Source organism: Clarias gariepinus, chromosome 10, assembly GCF_024256425.1.
Source record: "Clarias gariepinus isolate MV-2021 ecotype Netherlands chromosome 10, CGAR_prim_01v2, whole genome shotgun sequence".
Taxonomy (NCBI): Eukaryota; Metazoa; Chordata; class Actinopteri; order Siluriformes; family Clariidae; genus Clarias; species Clarias gariepinus.
Genome location: NC_071109.1, coordinates 16,672,514 through 16,688,409, shown reverse-complemented (window position 1 = coordinate 16,688,409; position 15,896 = coordinate 16,672,514). Strand labels below are relative to the sequence as shown.

Genomic DNA, 15,896 nt, shown 5'->3' with positions numbered 1-15,896 from the left:
TTTTCACATAAACACAATGTGGGGAATGAGCTCCTCTGTGCTCTGACCAGTCAAACCCCATGAAACACAATCACTTTGGCCTGAAACACAGTTTATGCAAACTCCCAGTTTATAACTGTTTACATCAAATAAAAAAGAAACAACACTATTCTGTAAATGAAAAAATGAAAGCACTTAAGTCAAACATTCAAAATATTTTATTAATATTATATTTAAGTCAGCATAAGCAGAGGCACGGATTTCAGGCACAAAACAAGCAATAACAACAAAAAAAAACATTCAAAAAAATAATTCTCACAAAAGTTAAGATCTTATATTTTCGGCACTTAAAACCAACTTCATTAATTTAAACGGACATCTCTCTGGTTTTAATCCCGTAGGAAATACCGCTATAGCTACTTAAAACTAAGGTAAATGCTCACACCTAAAGTGTTTGCCTTCCTCCATAACTTACAGGAAAAAATATTTTCACAGGAGGCCTCCCAGCTTATCTCTGAGATACGCAAGTTTCAAAGGGCACTTGACGGGAATGAATGGCTGGCTTTTGTTTTTACATAATGCAGGGGATGCCCCAAATTTTCACGGAAACTTCATTGAGCCTTGATTCAGACCTCTGGCCTGGTTCCAACACACCTGGGCTAAGTATTCACATTTCAGCCCTTTGTAAAGGATGTCTTTGTGAATCATCCTATTCTTTGCAACATTCTTTGGTATGTAGCAGCTAAAAAAAAAACAAAAAAAAAAAACAGGTAACTACAATATCACTTCCCTGTCAATACACACCAAAGTAGTGAAGTCTAAAATTAGAGCAGTGAGGCGTTTTTTTTGTTGTTGTTGTTGTTCAAGGCCATTTCAAGGCAATTCAAAATAGTCATGCTGAGCTAACTCTTAGTAACACACAGGACTCTTAAAATGAACTACAACAGTTTCTGCATAGTTCACACTGCCCTTATCGAAGCTCACACGATGTTCCTGATCGTGGATTCGTGCAAATATGCTAAACTTGGGAGGGCCAAATCTGAACAAATGGATTACTGAGGCAGGTCAAGCTGCCTCCATCTCCTCCAAGATATCAGTTTCTCGCACCCCCTGCTGAACAGTGAGGTCCGGGGTTGGTGGAACCTGTGGAACCAGCGTGTGCTCTTTTCTCCAGCAGCAAGCACAACGCAGGCAGTCTTCCACATTATGCTTGAAGAGTTTGCGTGCCGGGTGGCAGAACTGGTAAAAGAGCAACATAAAGAGCACAGCGAGTCCATAACACACAATCAGTTGAACAACAAGTAGTGGTGCACACACATACTCATAAAAGTCTGACTTAAAGAAGTACCAGGCAACAATAAGTGCCACATTTTCAACAAAGCGAAATGTATAGTATAAGGCCAGGTGAATCCAGCGAGGCTGCTTCTCTATCAGTTCATGCTCAGCCAGGTTCAGCTGCACAGCCGACCAGCAGAAAACGTTGATGCAGGCGTAGAGAAGTGTGACCATACACAGCACCACGCACGTACCAAGCTTGCTCAGGTTATTTTCTAAATTATCAGGCATCGAGGCTCTTCGTGCCCAGAACTCCACCCACGGCTGGAAGAAGAAGATGAGCAGGTTCGCCAGACCTACAGGAACCACCCAGAAGGTCAGGGCTGTGCTGAAGAGTACCAGTGAAGTGACACGAGTGGCGATCTCCAAGCCACGCCACAGCACCATGCACAAATATGCACCGATCTTCATTCTGACTTTGTAATCGTCATAGCGGATCTGGATTGCTAAAACGCTGCACACCAGCGCCCCGTATGTGATTGATATCAGGGAGATGATCATCAGGGTAACTGGGGGGAAAAAAGGGGGGAGGGAGCACTTTAGTGCAAAATACAGCAACATTTTATTTTTTTATTTAGTAGAATTTCCAGAATGACAGTCTATCCTTACTTTTTTCTTACTGTAATTCACTTTAAACTGACGGGAATAGGCTCTTAGGAAGAAAGGGCTTAAGATAACCATAATAAAACAAATGAAATGAAATTATAGTTACATTAAAATCCTTATTTTATTAGACACTCACTCATAGCCAAACCATTTTACTCTGTATACAGGGTCGAGTGGGGCCTGGAGCCTATCCCAGGAGAATTGGAGCACAACGTGAGGTACACCAGGGACAAGGAGCAAACCTATCGCAGGGGGCTCAGACTCAAACACACACACACACACACTAAAGGCAATTTAGGAATGTCAATTAGCCTAACCTGAATGTCTTTGGACTGTGGGAGGAAACCAGAGTACCCAGAGGAACACCACCAAGGAAGGAAAGAACATGCAAACTACATGCACACAGACCGCAGAGACATGCACAGAGGCAGGAATCAAAGGAACCTGGAGGTGCAAGTGTAAGCCACCATGCTGTCCTTATTAAACAGTAATCAATTATAATATTAAATACAGTTAAGTGGAAAGTATTATGCGTTGCCTATTGAATTAAATTATTTATTTCACTATTTCAAGCTGATGACTCTGATCTCTCAGCATCAACTTAAAAACCAGATTGAACTGGATGAACTACAGCGTATATTCCCTAGTTAATTTTAACCCAGCTTGTAGACCATGATTTGGAGTAATTACATACCTACTCGAGATGAGGGTGAAAAACTAACATCAGTAATATCAGCTCATGCACTTTAAACAAAATCTGTAACAGTTTAGTAAACTTCTGTTGAAGTAATTATTTTATCTTTTAATTATTCAGTAATGCATATAATTTATTTATTTTACACATAACTTCCACCAGTCTCCCCTTTCGCTCAACAAGATCACCCAGAATAAAACTCACGTCTAGTAGGAAGTATGTATTTCTCTTGAATGGCAGCATACAGCTGGAGAGTGAGCTGAGGTGTGGAACCAAGGAATGCCTGGATGACAGCTGTGCGTTTAAAGGCATCACGGTGGACTGCCAGCTTGCGCTCTGAATGCCCAATTTCCCATTCCATAGGGGAGCCAACAGCTTTTCCATTTTTTAGCTTCATCTTCCTTGTGATGGTAACGTACGGCTCTTCCTGTCTCCCTGACTTGAAGTAAACTATCAAAGCTTCTATACACCTGTAAGGAGGATACAGAGAAGGTCTAATCAGGGATGCAACCTGCAGTTCATACACCAATCTATTTACACTATAACCTAGAGAGTGGACACAAGTCCTGTACAGTACCAGTCAAAAGTTTGGATTTATTTTTTTACATTCTAGAACAATACTGGATTTTCTTAAACCTATGAAATAACACATATGGCATGAGGTAATTAAGTGACATCATCATCATCAACAACAATCGGTTATCATTTTAAGATGAAGGACGGCTGTTATGGAATAGTTCTTGCAGGAACAATATTGTCAAGTGCATTTGCAAAAACTCATCAGGCACCCAATTACCTAAAATCACCCTTAAACAGCACCCCAGATTAGAGCCGTTATGAAGCCTTTACGGAGCAGAAGTAGCACACATCTCAATATCAACTGTTCAGAGGTGATTATTGCACATTTTGGCATTGTTTTACAATGTAGGAAAAAATGGAATTAGAAGGTGTGTCCAAACTGTTCACATGTGGTGTACGTGACGCTGAATTAGAAAAAATAATAAAATAGTATATTTCTTTTTTTTTTATGTGGTAATGCGATTTCGCTCGCCTGCAACAAGCTATAAAGTAAAAGGTACTCTTCTTAGATTAAAATAAAAATGACCAATTGTTGATAAATTTAATAAACTATTTTCGAAATTTGACACTAGAGGTCGCTATCGCATAAAAAGGAATTGAACACGCTCCCGGTCTCAACCTACTCAAAGCGCTAATGGCGCTCATTGACACGTGTACATTGTTGTTGTTATCAAGCTTTTGGAGATGATATTTAGCAGTCCTTCACGGAGTTCACAGAGAAATCTCTCTCTCGCTCTCCCTCCGTGTGTGTGTGTGTGTGTGTGTGTGTAGGTGGTTGGGTGCCCTGAAATTAGTTGCTACAGACTGGAAAATACATTATGAACTGCTTTTTATTCAGCCTTGTGTAAGTCTTGAGAGCACTGAGGATGCTTTCACAAAAGCAACTGGATCCCAATACAGCTGACCTGAAAATTTCGTAATGTGAACAGTCCACATTTTGCCCGGGCACGGATCATCGTACTGTGCTTAAAAAGGTGGTCTCACCCATGGTATGGCGTACTGGAACAAAATAGGAAAGCCAAACAGGAAATGTACCGATGGTTGGAACACCACATCATTAGTGCTGTCTGTCTTAGTGAAAATCTCTTTCTCAAATCCCACATCCGCTGAAGTACACATCCATAGCTGATAAATTTGAAGGGCACGTGGTACAAATCAATTGTGCCTAGTGTAAAAGCAGCCTGAGACACAACTCAGAGAGAGAGAGAGAGAGAGAGAAAGAACTATCTATCTATCTATCTATCTATCTAATATATATAACACAAGCAGAATGATAACTGCATCATTTACCTTTGCAATGTGCTTTGAAACTCTACAAGAAGCCCTCACTTCACTTGGCAGCTCTTCAGTCTAAAAAACTCTTCCCATCGGAATTATTAACTCACTGGTGAATACAATCTGCTACATCCCAAGGCATGAATGGACAAGTCATACTGAAAGAACACAACATTCCAGTGTGCAGATGTGCTCTATCAGACAGAAAATGCACGCATTCAGCTCATACATAGGTAGGTATATAGGTATAGGTTGGTAGATAGGAATGTACTAAACCATGGTTACGTAGACCAAGTAGGATTTCAACCACTACTGCCAGAAGAATTGTTCAGGACGCAAAGAAAAACCTACAAACAACTTTGAGACAAATGCTGCTTAATAAGGAGGTATTTTAACACAAATTACTTTCTGGAGTGGTCACCACAGTCTCACATTCTGTTATGCCTTACATCTCTCACTCACTCGTCGTCTATACCACTTTATGCTGTATTCAGGGTCGTAGGGGGCCTGGAGCGGGCAGGGTACACAGGGCAGCGTACACCCTGGACAGGGTGCCAATCCGTCGCAGAGCACACATACACACACTCACTCACACACTACGGGCAATTTGGGAACACCAATTAGCCTAATCTACATGTCTTGGACTGTGGGAGGAAACCCACCAAGCACAGCAAGAACATGCAAACTCCAAGCACACAGAGATGGGGTTTGAGCATGGTCAGGAATCGAACCTGGACCCTGGAGGTTCAAGGCGACAGTGCTTATGCCTTACATATTCATTTCAATTAAATTTAATTTGTATCGCGCTTTTAACCATGGTCATTGTCCAAAGCAGCTTTACAGAGTCAAAAAAAATTAAATGGACTTAAGTAAATAAAATTTATTAATTTTGCTTTTATGTTTTATTAACAAAAAAAAAAAAAACACATTTTGCTAATTCTCCCAAGGTTTGCAAACTTTTGAGCACAACTGTATGTTGATAATATATTTATTTTTAATAAACAGTTCTGACTAAGTAATCTGATTGAATGAGATGCAGTTCATAATACGACTGTGATGTTTAACTACATATCATTCAGCATCACAGGTGTTATAATAATTGTTACATAGACCAACTGTTCATTGCCAAACTAACAAAGTAGGCAGTGCTGTACTGAAAAGAGGGACTGCCTGCCAAAATCCACATTCAAAACCTGACTGAAGAAACCATGTCTGATAACACTTTCATTTTAAGCAACCCTTTGACAAGTTTTTTTCCGAATTACATCTCAACTGTGCATGTTTTTTTGTTAATGGATAACATGAGCTACAAAGCAAACTAGCTTCTAACACAAGGCTGATCCAAAAATCCCATTTGATCCCAAATCTCTTTCTAGCCCCTGATCAAGGGCACTACTTGGTGCTTGGAACAAGGGATTGTACACACTACATTGCACACTTGATTTCAATTTAATGCTATTTGGAATTTAACCCAGAAACCCAGATATTATCTGATATTCTAAAGCAAAATAAATAGAAATATAAAGTAAATCCCATACGTTTCTCAGGACTGTCCACAGCCTCCATGGTTTATTTGCTACATGATACCGGTAAGAATTTTAAAATACTTCTATAACCTGTTAATTATTGTACTAACTGTCAGTCACCCGCTTTACCAGTCAGTTACACCAAATTCTAAACAGTAGCAGTCAGTGTGGTCTTCTGTTGCTGTAGTCCATCTGCCTCAAGAATCAATGAGTTGCGTGTTGACAGATGCTCTTTGGCATCCTACAGTTGTAATGGGATGTTATTTGAGTTTCTGTTTCCTTTCTGTCAAAACCAGTAAAACCAGTCTAGCCATTCGTCTCTGACATAAACAAGGCCTTTTCCCCCAAGAGAACTGCTGCTCACAGGATATTCTCTTTTTGTCAGACAATTCTCTGTAAACCCTAGAGATGGCTGTGCATGAAAATCCCAGTAGATCAGCCGTTTTAGAAATACTGTCAAAACCATGCCATGTTCAAAGTTGCTTTAATCACCTTTTAAACCAACTTATCCTCATGCTTATGTTGAACTTCAGCAGATCGTCTTGACCATGTCTACATGCCTAAATGAGTGCCTAAATTTTGTCTGCCAAACTTATAGGATATATGGCAATATTCACATAAAGGAATACAGATTTTTTCCTTAAGAAATCTTTTTTTAATAGAAGTGTCAGTTCAGTTCAGTAGTTGTGCTGATTGCCAGGTGAACTGGAGCTCTTTTATTGTAATAGTGAACCAACAATTAAATATTTTTAACTGATTTATATTAGTTATATTTTTCCCAAGTAACATCCTTTTATGAAAGTTGCTGGTGGAGTTGCTGTTTGAATAGTTTTTCCCTGGTTTGTATGTCCTGCCTGACCTGCATTCAATTAATAGCCATCTTCTCTAAAATGGTTGAACCTTATTTAATAAAAACACTTGTTATAATTTGTAGATGGAAAAAGTGTTCGAACAGATGACTTGACTGATGTTACCAAACATAATGGCAGGTCTGTGGAAGCTGCAGCCATCATCTGTGGCAGCTTTTCACCCACAAGACACTTCACTGAAGACTAGTAAAGAAATAAATTCTGCTTTACCACAGCTGATATAACTATGGATGTAATTTTTATTTAGATATTTACAATCATCCAGTAGTTTTAAAAACTATGTGTTTTTGACAGTTAACAAACAGAGGTAAACTTTTGAATTAATTTCATGAGATATATAAAAATTTGGCTGAGGCATTATATTTCTTTCATGTAGATACATGCTTGGCTGCTCTAGTGCCTCCCAAAATATTAAAAGCAGTGTACAATGCTTTAAATCATGTTAAAAATGAACTGCGCAACAAAACAAAACCAACTAAACAGATGGCTATGAACTTTGATTCTGTTAGGTTTAAGCTTGACTTTGTGTTTGTGTGAGTACAGGTGTCTGACTGTAGCTCACTCTCTTTCACAATTTTATTCTGGATTTATTTCCAAATATCTGTCAATTCGCGATCGATTGAATTCATGGAGGTGGAACGCCACCTGTAAATTAGTTAAGAATAACGTTCCATGACTCATCCACCACCTGTCAATGTCAAGCCCCTCCCTAGGCATCTGGTTCAAGGGTTTTATGGGCCCCAGACAAGATATAACTGGCAAATCAATTATTAAAACTCTAAAGCTGTCAAAATGACATTTCTGCTAGGACTGTGGATTTGACCACAGTTGAAATCAATACATAGGGCATTGATGGGCCAAGGATAAGCTTCTCACCTGCCATACAGAACCCGTTTTTGTCCAATGGCACAGTGGTCAGATAAAAATGAGGGTTGTGTCAGAGTTGGCAATCAACGCAAGACCTGTGCCCAAACCAAAACTGAGGACTGGATGCTCCACTATGGCAAACCCCTAATGTGATTAGCTGAAAGGACAACCAACCCTAGCCAATGCATGAAGCACTTGATACAACTTAATACAACTACATTTGCTTTTCAATTAGCATGTTTTTATCAACCATGGCATCACACAACCAGTCCATGGCGGACTAATGTCCGGATCTGGACCAAGTGACAGTTCTGTCCAGACCCTGATACTTTTCTGATAAATGAGAATAATTAAGATACCATTAATTTAGCGTTTTTCCCCTTAAGGTGAGCGTGGCTATATGCATCACTCAACAGAGCCAATCATCGCAATAGTTTACCATGTATAGACAGAGTGTGTGAAAGAAACAGAAACAAAAGTAGTTTTATGAAAACAAAAGTAGTTTAGTTTTATGCAGATCAATCCAGTTTAATGCAGCTCTGCTATCCGTTTTCACCGGATTACCACCTCAGGGAATTTTTCCTTGCCACTGTCGCCGTCGTCCTCTGCTTGCTCACCAGGGACAGTCTTATCATTTTGATTCATACACATTCACATTTCATAAAGATTTAAATAATTCTTTTGATTGTGTAAAGCTGCTTTGCGACAATGTCAAATGATGTATACTGTACAAATAAAATTTAATTGAATTGAAAAGTGTGATGAAGCATGGCTAACTCCAAGAAAAGCAGTAGACTATAAAAATTAAGTAGACTAAAAAAGTAGACTATAAAAATTTTAACTTTAAAGATGAATGGACAGATATAATTATTCTTCCTGCGGGATGTTTAAAACCAGTTTGTCTTATCATGGGTCGCTAAAGAAAACATATTTGGAGCAGTCCAACGTGAGGGCATGTAAAATACCCAAACTGAAAACACAGTATGACAGACAGCATGAAAATAAAGTTTCACTAAAGAGTGATTAAACATTGTTGTTTGTCTGTGATGGATTGGCACCCTGCCCAGGGTCTACCCCACCTTGTGCCCTAAGCCTCCTGGAATAGGCTCCAGGCCCCCCACGACCCTGAATACAGGATAAAGCGGTATAGACGATGAGTGAGTGAGTGATGTTTGTATTGCATACAAATACAAGAAAATATAAAAGGCCATCAAAGAACAAATTGTCCACATGTTTAACATAGTTACTAAAAATTTACAATAAATATTACAGAAATGCTATGGAAATTTTAAATTGCTTATTTTTATAGACTTGCAATGACTGAACATGTAAAGATCTGAATCATGACATTTTAATACAGGACCTCTGTTATAACCGACGATAACCAACGGTTTCTCTTTTCCTTTAAGAACTTTTCAACACAAACAAGGAACACTTCTTTGTTTTTGGCTCCGAGGCAGCTCATTTTGCAATCCTTTTTTTCTGCAAATACTCGTTTGGTTTGTGTGACACTGACACACCCACATTACATGCAGACATGAAGGCAGATGCCTATGCTGTTGTTCTTTTGGCTGCTCACATTACACAGCATGGCCACAGCAGATCATCTGATTGACACGTGATTTTGACACTGATTTTACACCAGATGCCCTTCCTGATGTAACCCTTTCATTTATATCCACACTTGGAACAAGCACTAAAGGTTTAATTGATTCAAAATGATTGTAGGCAACTGTGTTGTAGTACAGTAAGCACACAACTAAGCTGGTGAAACATTCTCACCAAACCGTGTTTTAAACTCAGCACTACTGCCGCAACTGATGCAGTCATTATAAAATATCAGCCTGATGTGTCATCAGAAATAACACACTGGGTTTCATGTATATTCTCCTTTCAGGACATTACAAGGAAGTGCAAGTACACATGCAGGGTGTGGACACACCAGGTGGAACAAAACATCAAACTGCAGGTCAAACCACATTTAAACGACTTGAACTAAAAGCCAAAACCTTATGTAATGAGTTTAAACACAAAAACTATGCAACATTGGTGAACAGTTACTTGTCCTAATGTGTGTTCTCGCATACAGCTCAACATTAGTAAATGGTGTTTTGAGGAAACAAAAAATATCAAGTCATTGCTTCTCAGTAAACAGAATATGAATGACTGAGACTTCCTTGAAGACCAAGACTAGTCATGTACCACTACTTTATCCAATCCCCATACTAATATCAGAAATAACTACACACTACAGAATTACTTTTATCTTATTAGCAGCCTAACACTTTTTTCCCTCAATTCACTTGCCTTTTATTTAGCCTCTCACACAGCCCTTAGATTAGCACCTCATTTGATTTTTGGCAATAATTTATTGTGTTTTATTGTGTTATTTAATTTATCCTGCATGACTTCTTATCGTTTTATCAAATCTGCTTGTTAAAGTAGTAAAAAAAGGAACTCTGTATAAGGATATATGGAGAGTGTTCTACATAAGACAGTTGGCTTTTAGCATTTAGTTTTTGCTTAGTCTCTCACTCAAAGACTTACACTTAACAATAAAAGGTGAAACTCAGCTTATTAAAATCAACCATGAGGAGATTTCACTTTTGAGTGACATAATGCTAAACTGGTACACTGCTTGTTACCACACCAAGCGCCAGAGCTCTGTGTCTCCATGCCTATTTTTAGCATTTTAGCCACAAGCTTTGGCCAACAAAACCTTTCAAATGTTAGAAATCCAAGTCACAGCTTTAAAACAAAAAGCATTCAGATCTCCAATCAGATTTCCATATCCCGACTGGCTTATTTTACACTGACACTGTGCCTGTAACTAGAGTCGGCGCTCCATGTGGTGTTAGCACTTAGCTTTTCGCTCACTCAGCTATTCAGCCACGCAATATACAGCATTGGAAATTAAATTTTATTTATACAGATTAATGAGGATGAGTGCCTTGCAACCCTCTAATTTATTTATAACAAGTTCTCTAGAATTTTAGTATTGTTAGCACAGTTACATAATTATCTAACATTACATAAAACCTGTGCCAAGCTGTTTGTGCCCCTCTATGGAAGTCCAACAACAACATACATTTCAGGAAGGTTAATCCAAAGTGTGTACTTATTAAAATCCAAAAATGACAAAATTTATCTGCTGGATTCTTCATGCAAAGGTGGCCACTAAACCAGTACAAAGCTTTATATAAATTGCATTTATGGATCAATCCAGGTCCTCATTCTGCACAGTTTTTCAGATTCTATGTACATTTCGGAAAAACTAACTCAATATGTGCTCTTTTGACATAATACACGAAAAACTGAGGGTCGGTTAGGTTTAGGAGGATGCAAAGAGAGAGAAGTGGGGGAGAGTAGCACAGCAAAGAAGGGAAACCCTAATAAATCCTAATAAAGGTTTTTCCATTTTGGTTATTGCTTAATACTTAAGTAGTTTAGGTTTGCTATATTTTCTATATACATTTTATAAAAATATAATTTTCATACCATTACACAAACTCATTGATCAATTCTGCCACTGCATATTCTCAATCTTCTGTTGTAATGAAACTTGACCGTTATCATGTGATAATTTATTCTATTGTTACAACGTGTGCATCTAAAAGGGGAAACTGAAATGGGTTAACTATGCAACAAGTCAAAATGTGCTTTTTGTTTGTGCTAAAATATATTTTACTTTTCTAGATAAAAATAATAATAATTATATCTGAGTGAAGGTGAACACATAAAATGAATGCAGATTGCTGTGTGTCAACAATAAATAAACTGATATAAAAAGTTACTCATAGATGTTAATTCAAAGGGAGTGCTCATAACATGCATCAATGATGTCTGAAAATACGTAGATGACAAATAAATCCTAAATATCAGTGAGTAATAATAAGTGAGCTTACAATTATAGACCCGTAACTCAATTCTTTGCAGATTGCGCGGCAAACTTTTTTAGGCAAAATGTGCTATTTCCTTCAAGATGGTCTCCAATAGTTAAAATGACTGACCGGAGGCATGTCCAAACAGAAACAGGCACTCTGGATCAGATGTTAGTTTTCTCTGCGACTTAATACACTTTTGCGAAAGCCATCATTTTTATCATGTTTCAGGACTCTATGATGATTAATTCATGTGTGAAAATGATTTCTCATCTTTACAGAACCACTGTAACTACAACTGATTGCCATCCATTGATGTGAACCTGGTCATTCAGTTCATTCAGGTCATCAGCAGAGTTCATTTTATTGCCATATAACATTGCTAAGCCTAGGCATAAACAACTCAAGCAACCCCAGTGTCCACTACGCATGATGGATGCATCGCTGCGAGATGACATGCATTCTTACCTTGACACCCATCACTCTGAAATAGGGTCAATTGTGCTTCAAAGTCCAATAATTATGCCATTCATGATTGACTCACTTGTCTCACTAACAAGTAGTTTTTAAATTGCCACACAGCTGTACCAATACTGTGAGTTCTGATTGAACTGTGTGTGTGAAAATGCTCTTATTTTCACTATTAAACGTTGTTCAGATTTCAACTCCTCATTTAAATGATGCAACTTCACCGAGCATTAAGTGATCTCTGATCACTGTCATTTATGATTTTTTTTAAACCACATTTTTTCCACAATGTTGGAGGTTCACCACTACCTTTCCTTTTAAACCCAATTACAGTAATTACAGCAATCTCTTATTGTCGCAAGACAATAATTTGGCCTTTGTGAAACACAGTAATATCTTTTCCACAACCACAGGATTAGTCTTCCGACATGGCTGTTCTGAGAAGAACTGATCATCTGAAACTGCAGTAATTATTTCAGTAAAGGCTCACATATTTAAATCAAAATGCTGTCTTATTTTTTTAAATGCTGTCTTTATTCTATTAAATTATTTGCAGGTTTAAATATCAGTTCACTTACTCATCGTCGAAACCCCTTTATCCTGTATACAGGGTTGTAGGCAAGCCTAAAGCCTATCGGAGGAGACTTGGGGTGCCAATCCATCGCAGCGCACACACATTTACACACTATGGGTAATTTGGAAATGCCAATTAGCCTTATCTACATGTCTTTGGACTGTACCTGGAGGAAACCCAGCTTGTGGAGAACTGGCAAACTGCATGCACAAAGGCCTAAAGCGGGAATCGAACCCCGTGTCTGGAGGTGCAAAGCAACAGTGCTAACCGCTAAGCCACCATGCTGCCAATATACGTAGGATGATGCAGTCTGGTACACTGGTATATGTGGAGATTTGTTATATGTCAATATGGTTAAGTTTTTCCCCTGCCTCCTTGGCAGCAATTTTTTCTTATTAGGTTTTAATTTCTAGACTTAACCTCACAGAAAAGCTCTTCACCAAACATTAAATATAACTGCTAAGCTTCAACAAGGCTAGCACTTTAAAGAGTTTGGAGTCATAATGCCAACTTGTTAAACTTTAAGAAACAGAATAAATAATAAGTAATATCTCTAGACTTAATTTGAGTTCCATGTGCATAATATATTCCTGTACAATAGGTACATAAAGTAAAACTATGAAAGTAAAATAAAAGCTACTGTAACTGTAAGAAACTGGAACAGCTTATAGTTACTGGTTATTATAGTCAGAGATAGCCTATAATAAGGCATTATATAATTGTGTTTTATAACAATATAAAACATTTAAGAGAGAGAGTGTGTGTGTGTGTGTAAGAGAGAGAGAGATTAGACTGTTTAACTGTCCTCATGTGCACTAACCTTGTATGTGGCACAGCGCATGCGCGAAATCAAGTCCGCGATCCAAATTGCCCAAAAGAGGCTTAAGAAGCACTTGGGAACAGTTTTAAGCGACCTCGCATATGGAAACACCAAAGCACACTGGTTTTACCCATATTAGGTCGAAACATCCTGCGTGTCTAAGCGAACGTAGATGACAATGCGCGACCTTGTTCAGCGTGCTTGTGCTGAGCATGCGTTAGTTTTACTGTGGGGGTTATAAAGCTCAGGATGCCATCTGTAGCATCCCTTTACTTGGCTCTGACAAACTTGTGCTAAAGCTGTTTATATTGTCTATAGTAGTCTCTATCTGGTTAACACTAATAATTCCCATGCCTTTTATTTGCTGTGCAATTTGAGTGCGAAGCTGCTCATGACAGCACACATTTGTTAATAGAAAGTGATCCAAAAAGCCTGAGACGGCAGGTTTGCAGAAACTTGCCTCTGCCCTCGGCAAACTCTAGCGCCTTTTTGTGCAATTCTCGCAATACTGCTCGCGCTATATATTTAGCCGTGACACATTATTGGAGGCAGCGACACGTGAAGTCTGCTTTGCATAGGGTGTGTTTCGCGGCTCTAAAGAAACTACTACACTGAGATCAAGCAGCTAAATATCTAGCCCGAGGCGGAACCTGACTGACCGCTGGCACTGACGGACAGCAGGCGTGGCGCAAGGGTGATCACGTGACTGGGGGTTGTCGGCAGCTGGTACATTTTCATGTGAATAATCATGACGTGCCCTATACGCTGGAATTTTGGCTTTAATAATTGTGTAACAAAGATTTTAAAGCTTACTGTACGTTGGTCAGGCTCTGTAGAAGTCAGTGCATTGTAAACCCTTTTGGTAGTTTGCTTATGTGTCCCATAGCGTCTGCAAATACGGTATGCCTGGTTTGTAACGACTTTTGATCACGTGATACATATTGGCGTCTTGCACCTACCTCATGATCGGTCCCATTTGGAGCAGGTGCATGAAGAGCATAAAAGGTCGGTCTCTACCCAAATCCCGATGGACGAAAGTTAAGGTGAGCTGAGTGAGCACAGAAGGCACCAGGATAAATGTAATGGTCAAACCCATCCATATTACATCGTTGCTCTTGTGATACATGCTGGACAGAACAGAGGCGCATATAAACTCAGCACAGTAGAGGACAGTCGCCCACACCACGCTGAACGGGGGAAGAATTTTGCTGTGGTTGATCACCATAACAACGCCGTTTTCATTCGGTACCACGGTGACCTGAGGGATCTCCGAGATGTCGTCCTCCACCGTCTCGTCCATATTGTTTACCGAGCTCAGCTGCTTTACAGACTCAGGGTTGTGATCGTGATTTTTCATGTCAATTAACATCACCACTGCCACCTTTACACGTAAACGCACGTTGTGGGGTTGCGAAAAAATGACTAATAGGAGTGTTCGTCAAAGCTTGAATCGATTCACGTGGCTTTGATCGAAACTCCACATTCCAGCGATTTGGATGACACAGTGGAGTAGATTGATCTGGCCCTTATTTTCCCAGACACTGTCTTCATGATAGCCCACTCGAATTAAAGAGATCCATGATAAACCGTTCAAGTTACAGTTGAACAAGACAAACACGTAGTCGACAGCCCGAGGTATTCCCGTCGCTGCCAAAACGTCTCGTCCTCTCAAGGCTCTGGTCTCTTCGCACTGTAACTAGGGTTATTCGAGCACAAAGCCCCTGCTAAACATACCATTAAAATAAAACCGCGCATCCGAGTAATGTATGTCAGTGTGCCATTCAAACTCCACGACAGAATTCCCAGAAATCTATGTTGTTCGCCTGCTGTTTATGATCAGCACAACCAGGTGTGTCTCAACACGCGTTTCCTGACAGCGCGCTATTGCTTTGCTTAGCGCTCCGGCGGGTCCTAGCGCCCGACGGTTAAAGCGCCAAGGAGTGTTTCCCACTCGGCACCGAACATCCAGAGCGATGACAAAGAAATCACTTCAACTTAACACGTAGCGCAACATCTTATTTAAGCTAAAGCTACTCCTGACAATTTTTTCAGCGTTTTTGAGACTGCTACGTACGTGCTATAAAGAAACGTAATAATGAAAATAACCCATTACGTTCTCGACACTAGACAAAACTGGCGCAAATAAAAATATAATTTGTTAACCAAACTGGAACTAATGTTAGTAGTGTATTTAATCGTATTTAAATTATATTGGTACTTCTTTTAATTGAAGCCGACTGTGTTTATGCATTTTAATTTGTTTAGGCTTTAAAGTCATTACAGACTTCAACCATGGGTTGAAAAAGAAAACATGGATCTGTTTTAACTTCTTTACAAAAAATAAGAGAGGTAATCCAGAGAGATACTGTTAGAATTATTTTATATATAAAGGAGTTATTTCTACTCTCTTGCTCTCTTCCTCA

At 39.2% G+C, this 15,896-nt stretch overlaps 1 protein-coding gene across 1 annotated transcript; it reads right to left on the bottom strand.

Annotated features, from left to right (window-relative positions):
* Positions 1-174: 174 nt before the first annotated feature.
* On the bottom strand, positions 175-15,630 carry xkrx (XK related X-linked). The gene is made up of 3 exons (XM_053505288.1): positions 14,433-15,630; positions 2,819-3,084; positions 175-1,823 (listed from the first exon to the last, which is right to left on the bottom strand). Exons 1-3 carry the CDS (start codon positions 14,840-14,842, stop codon positions 1,045-1,047), a joined length of 1,455 nt encoding a protein of 484 aa, XP_053361263.1. The 5' UTR covers positions 14,843-15,630; the 3' UTR covers positions 175-1,044.
* Positions 15,631-15,896: the final 266 nt, after the last annotated feature.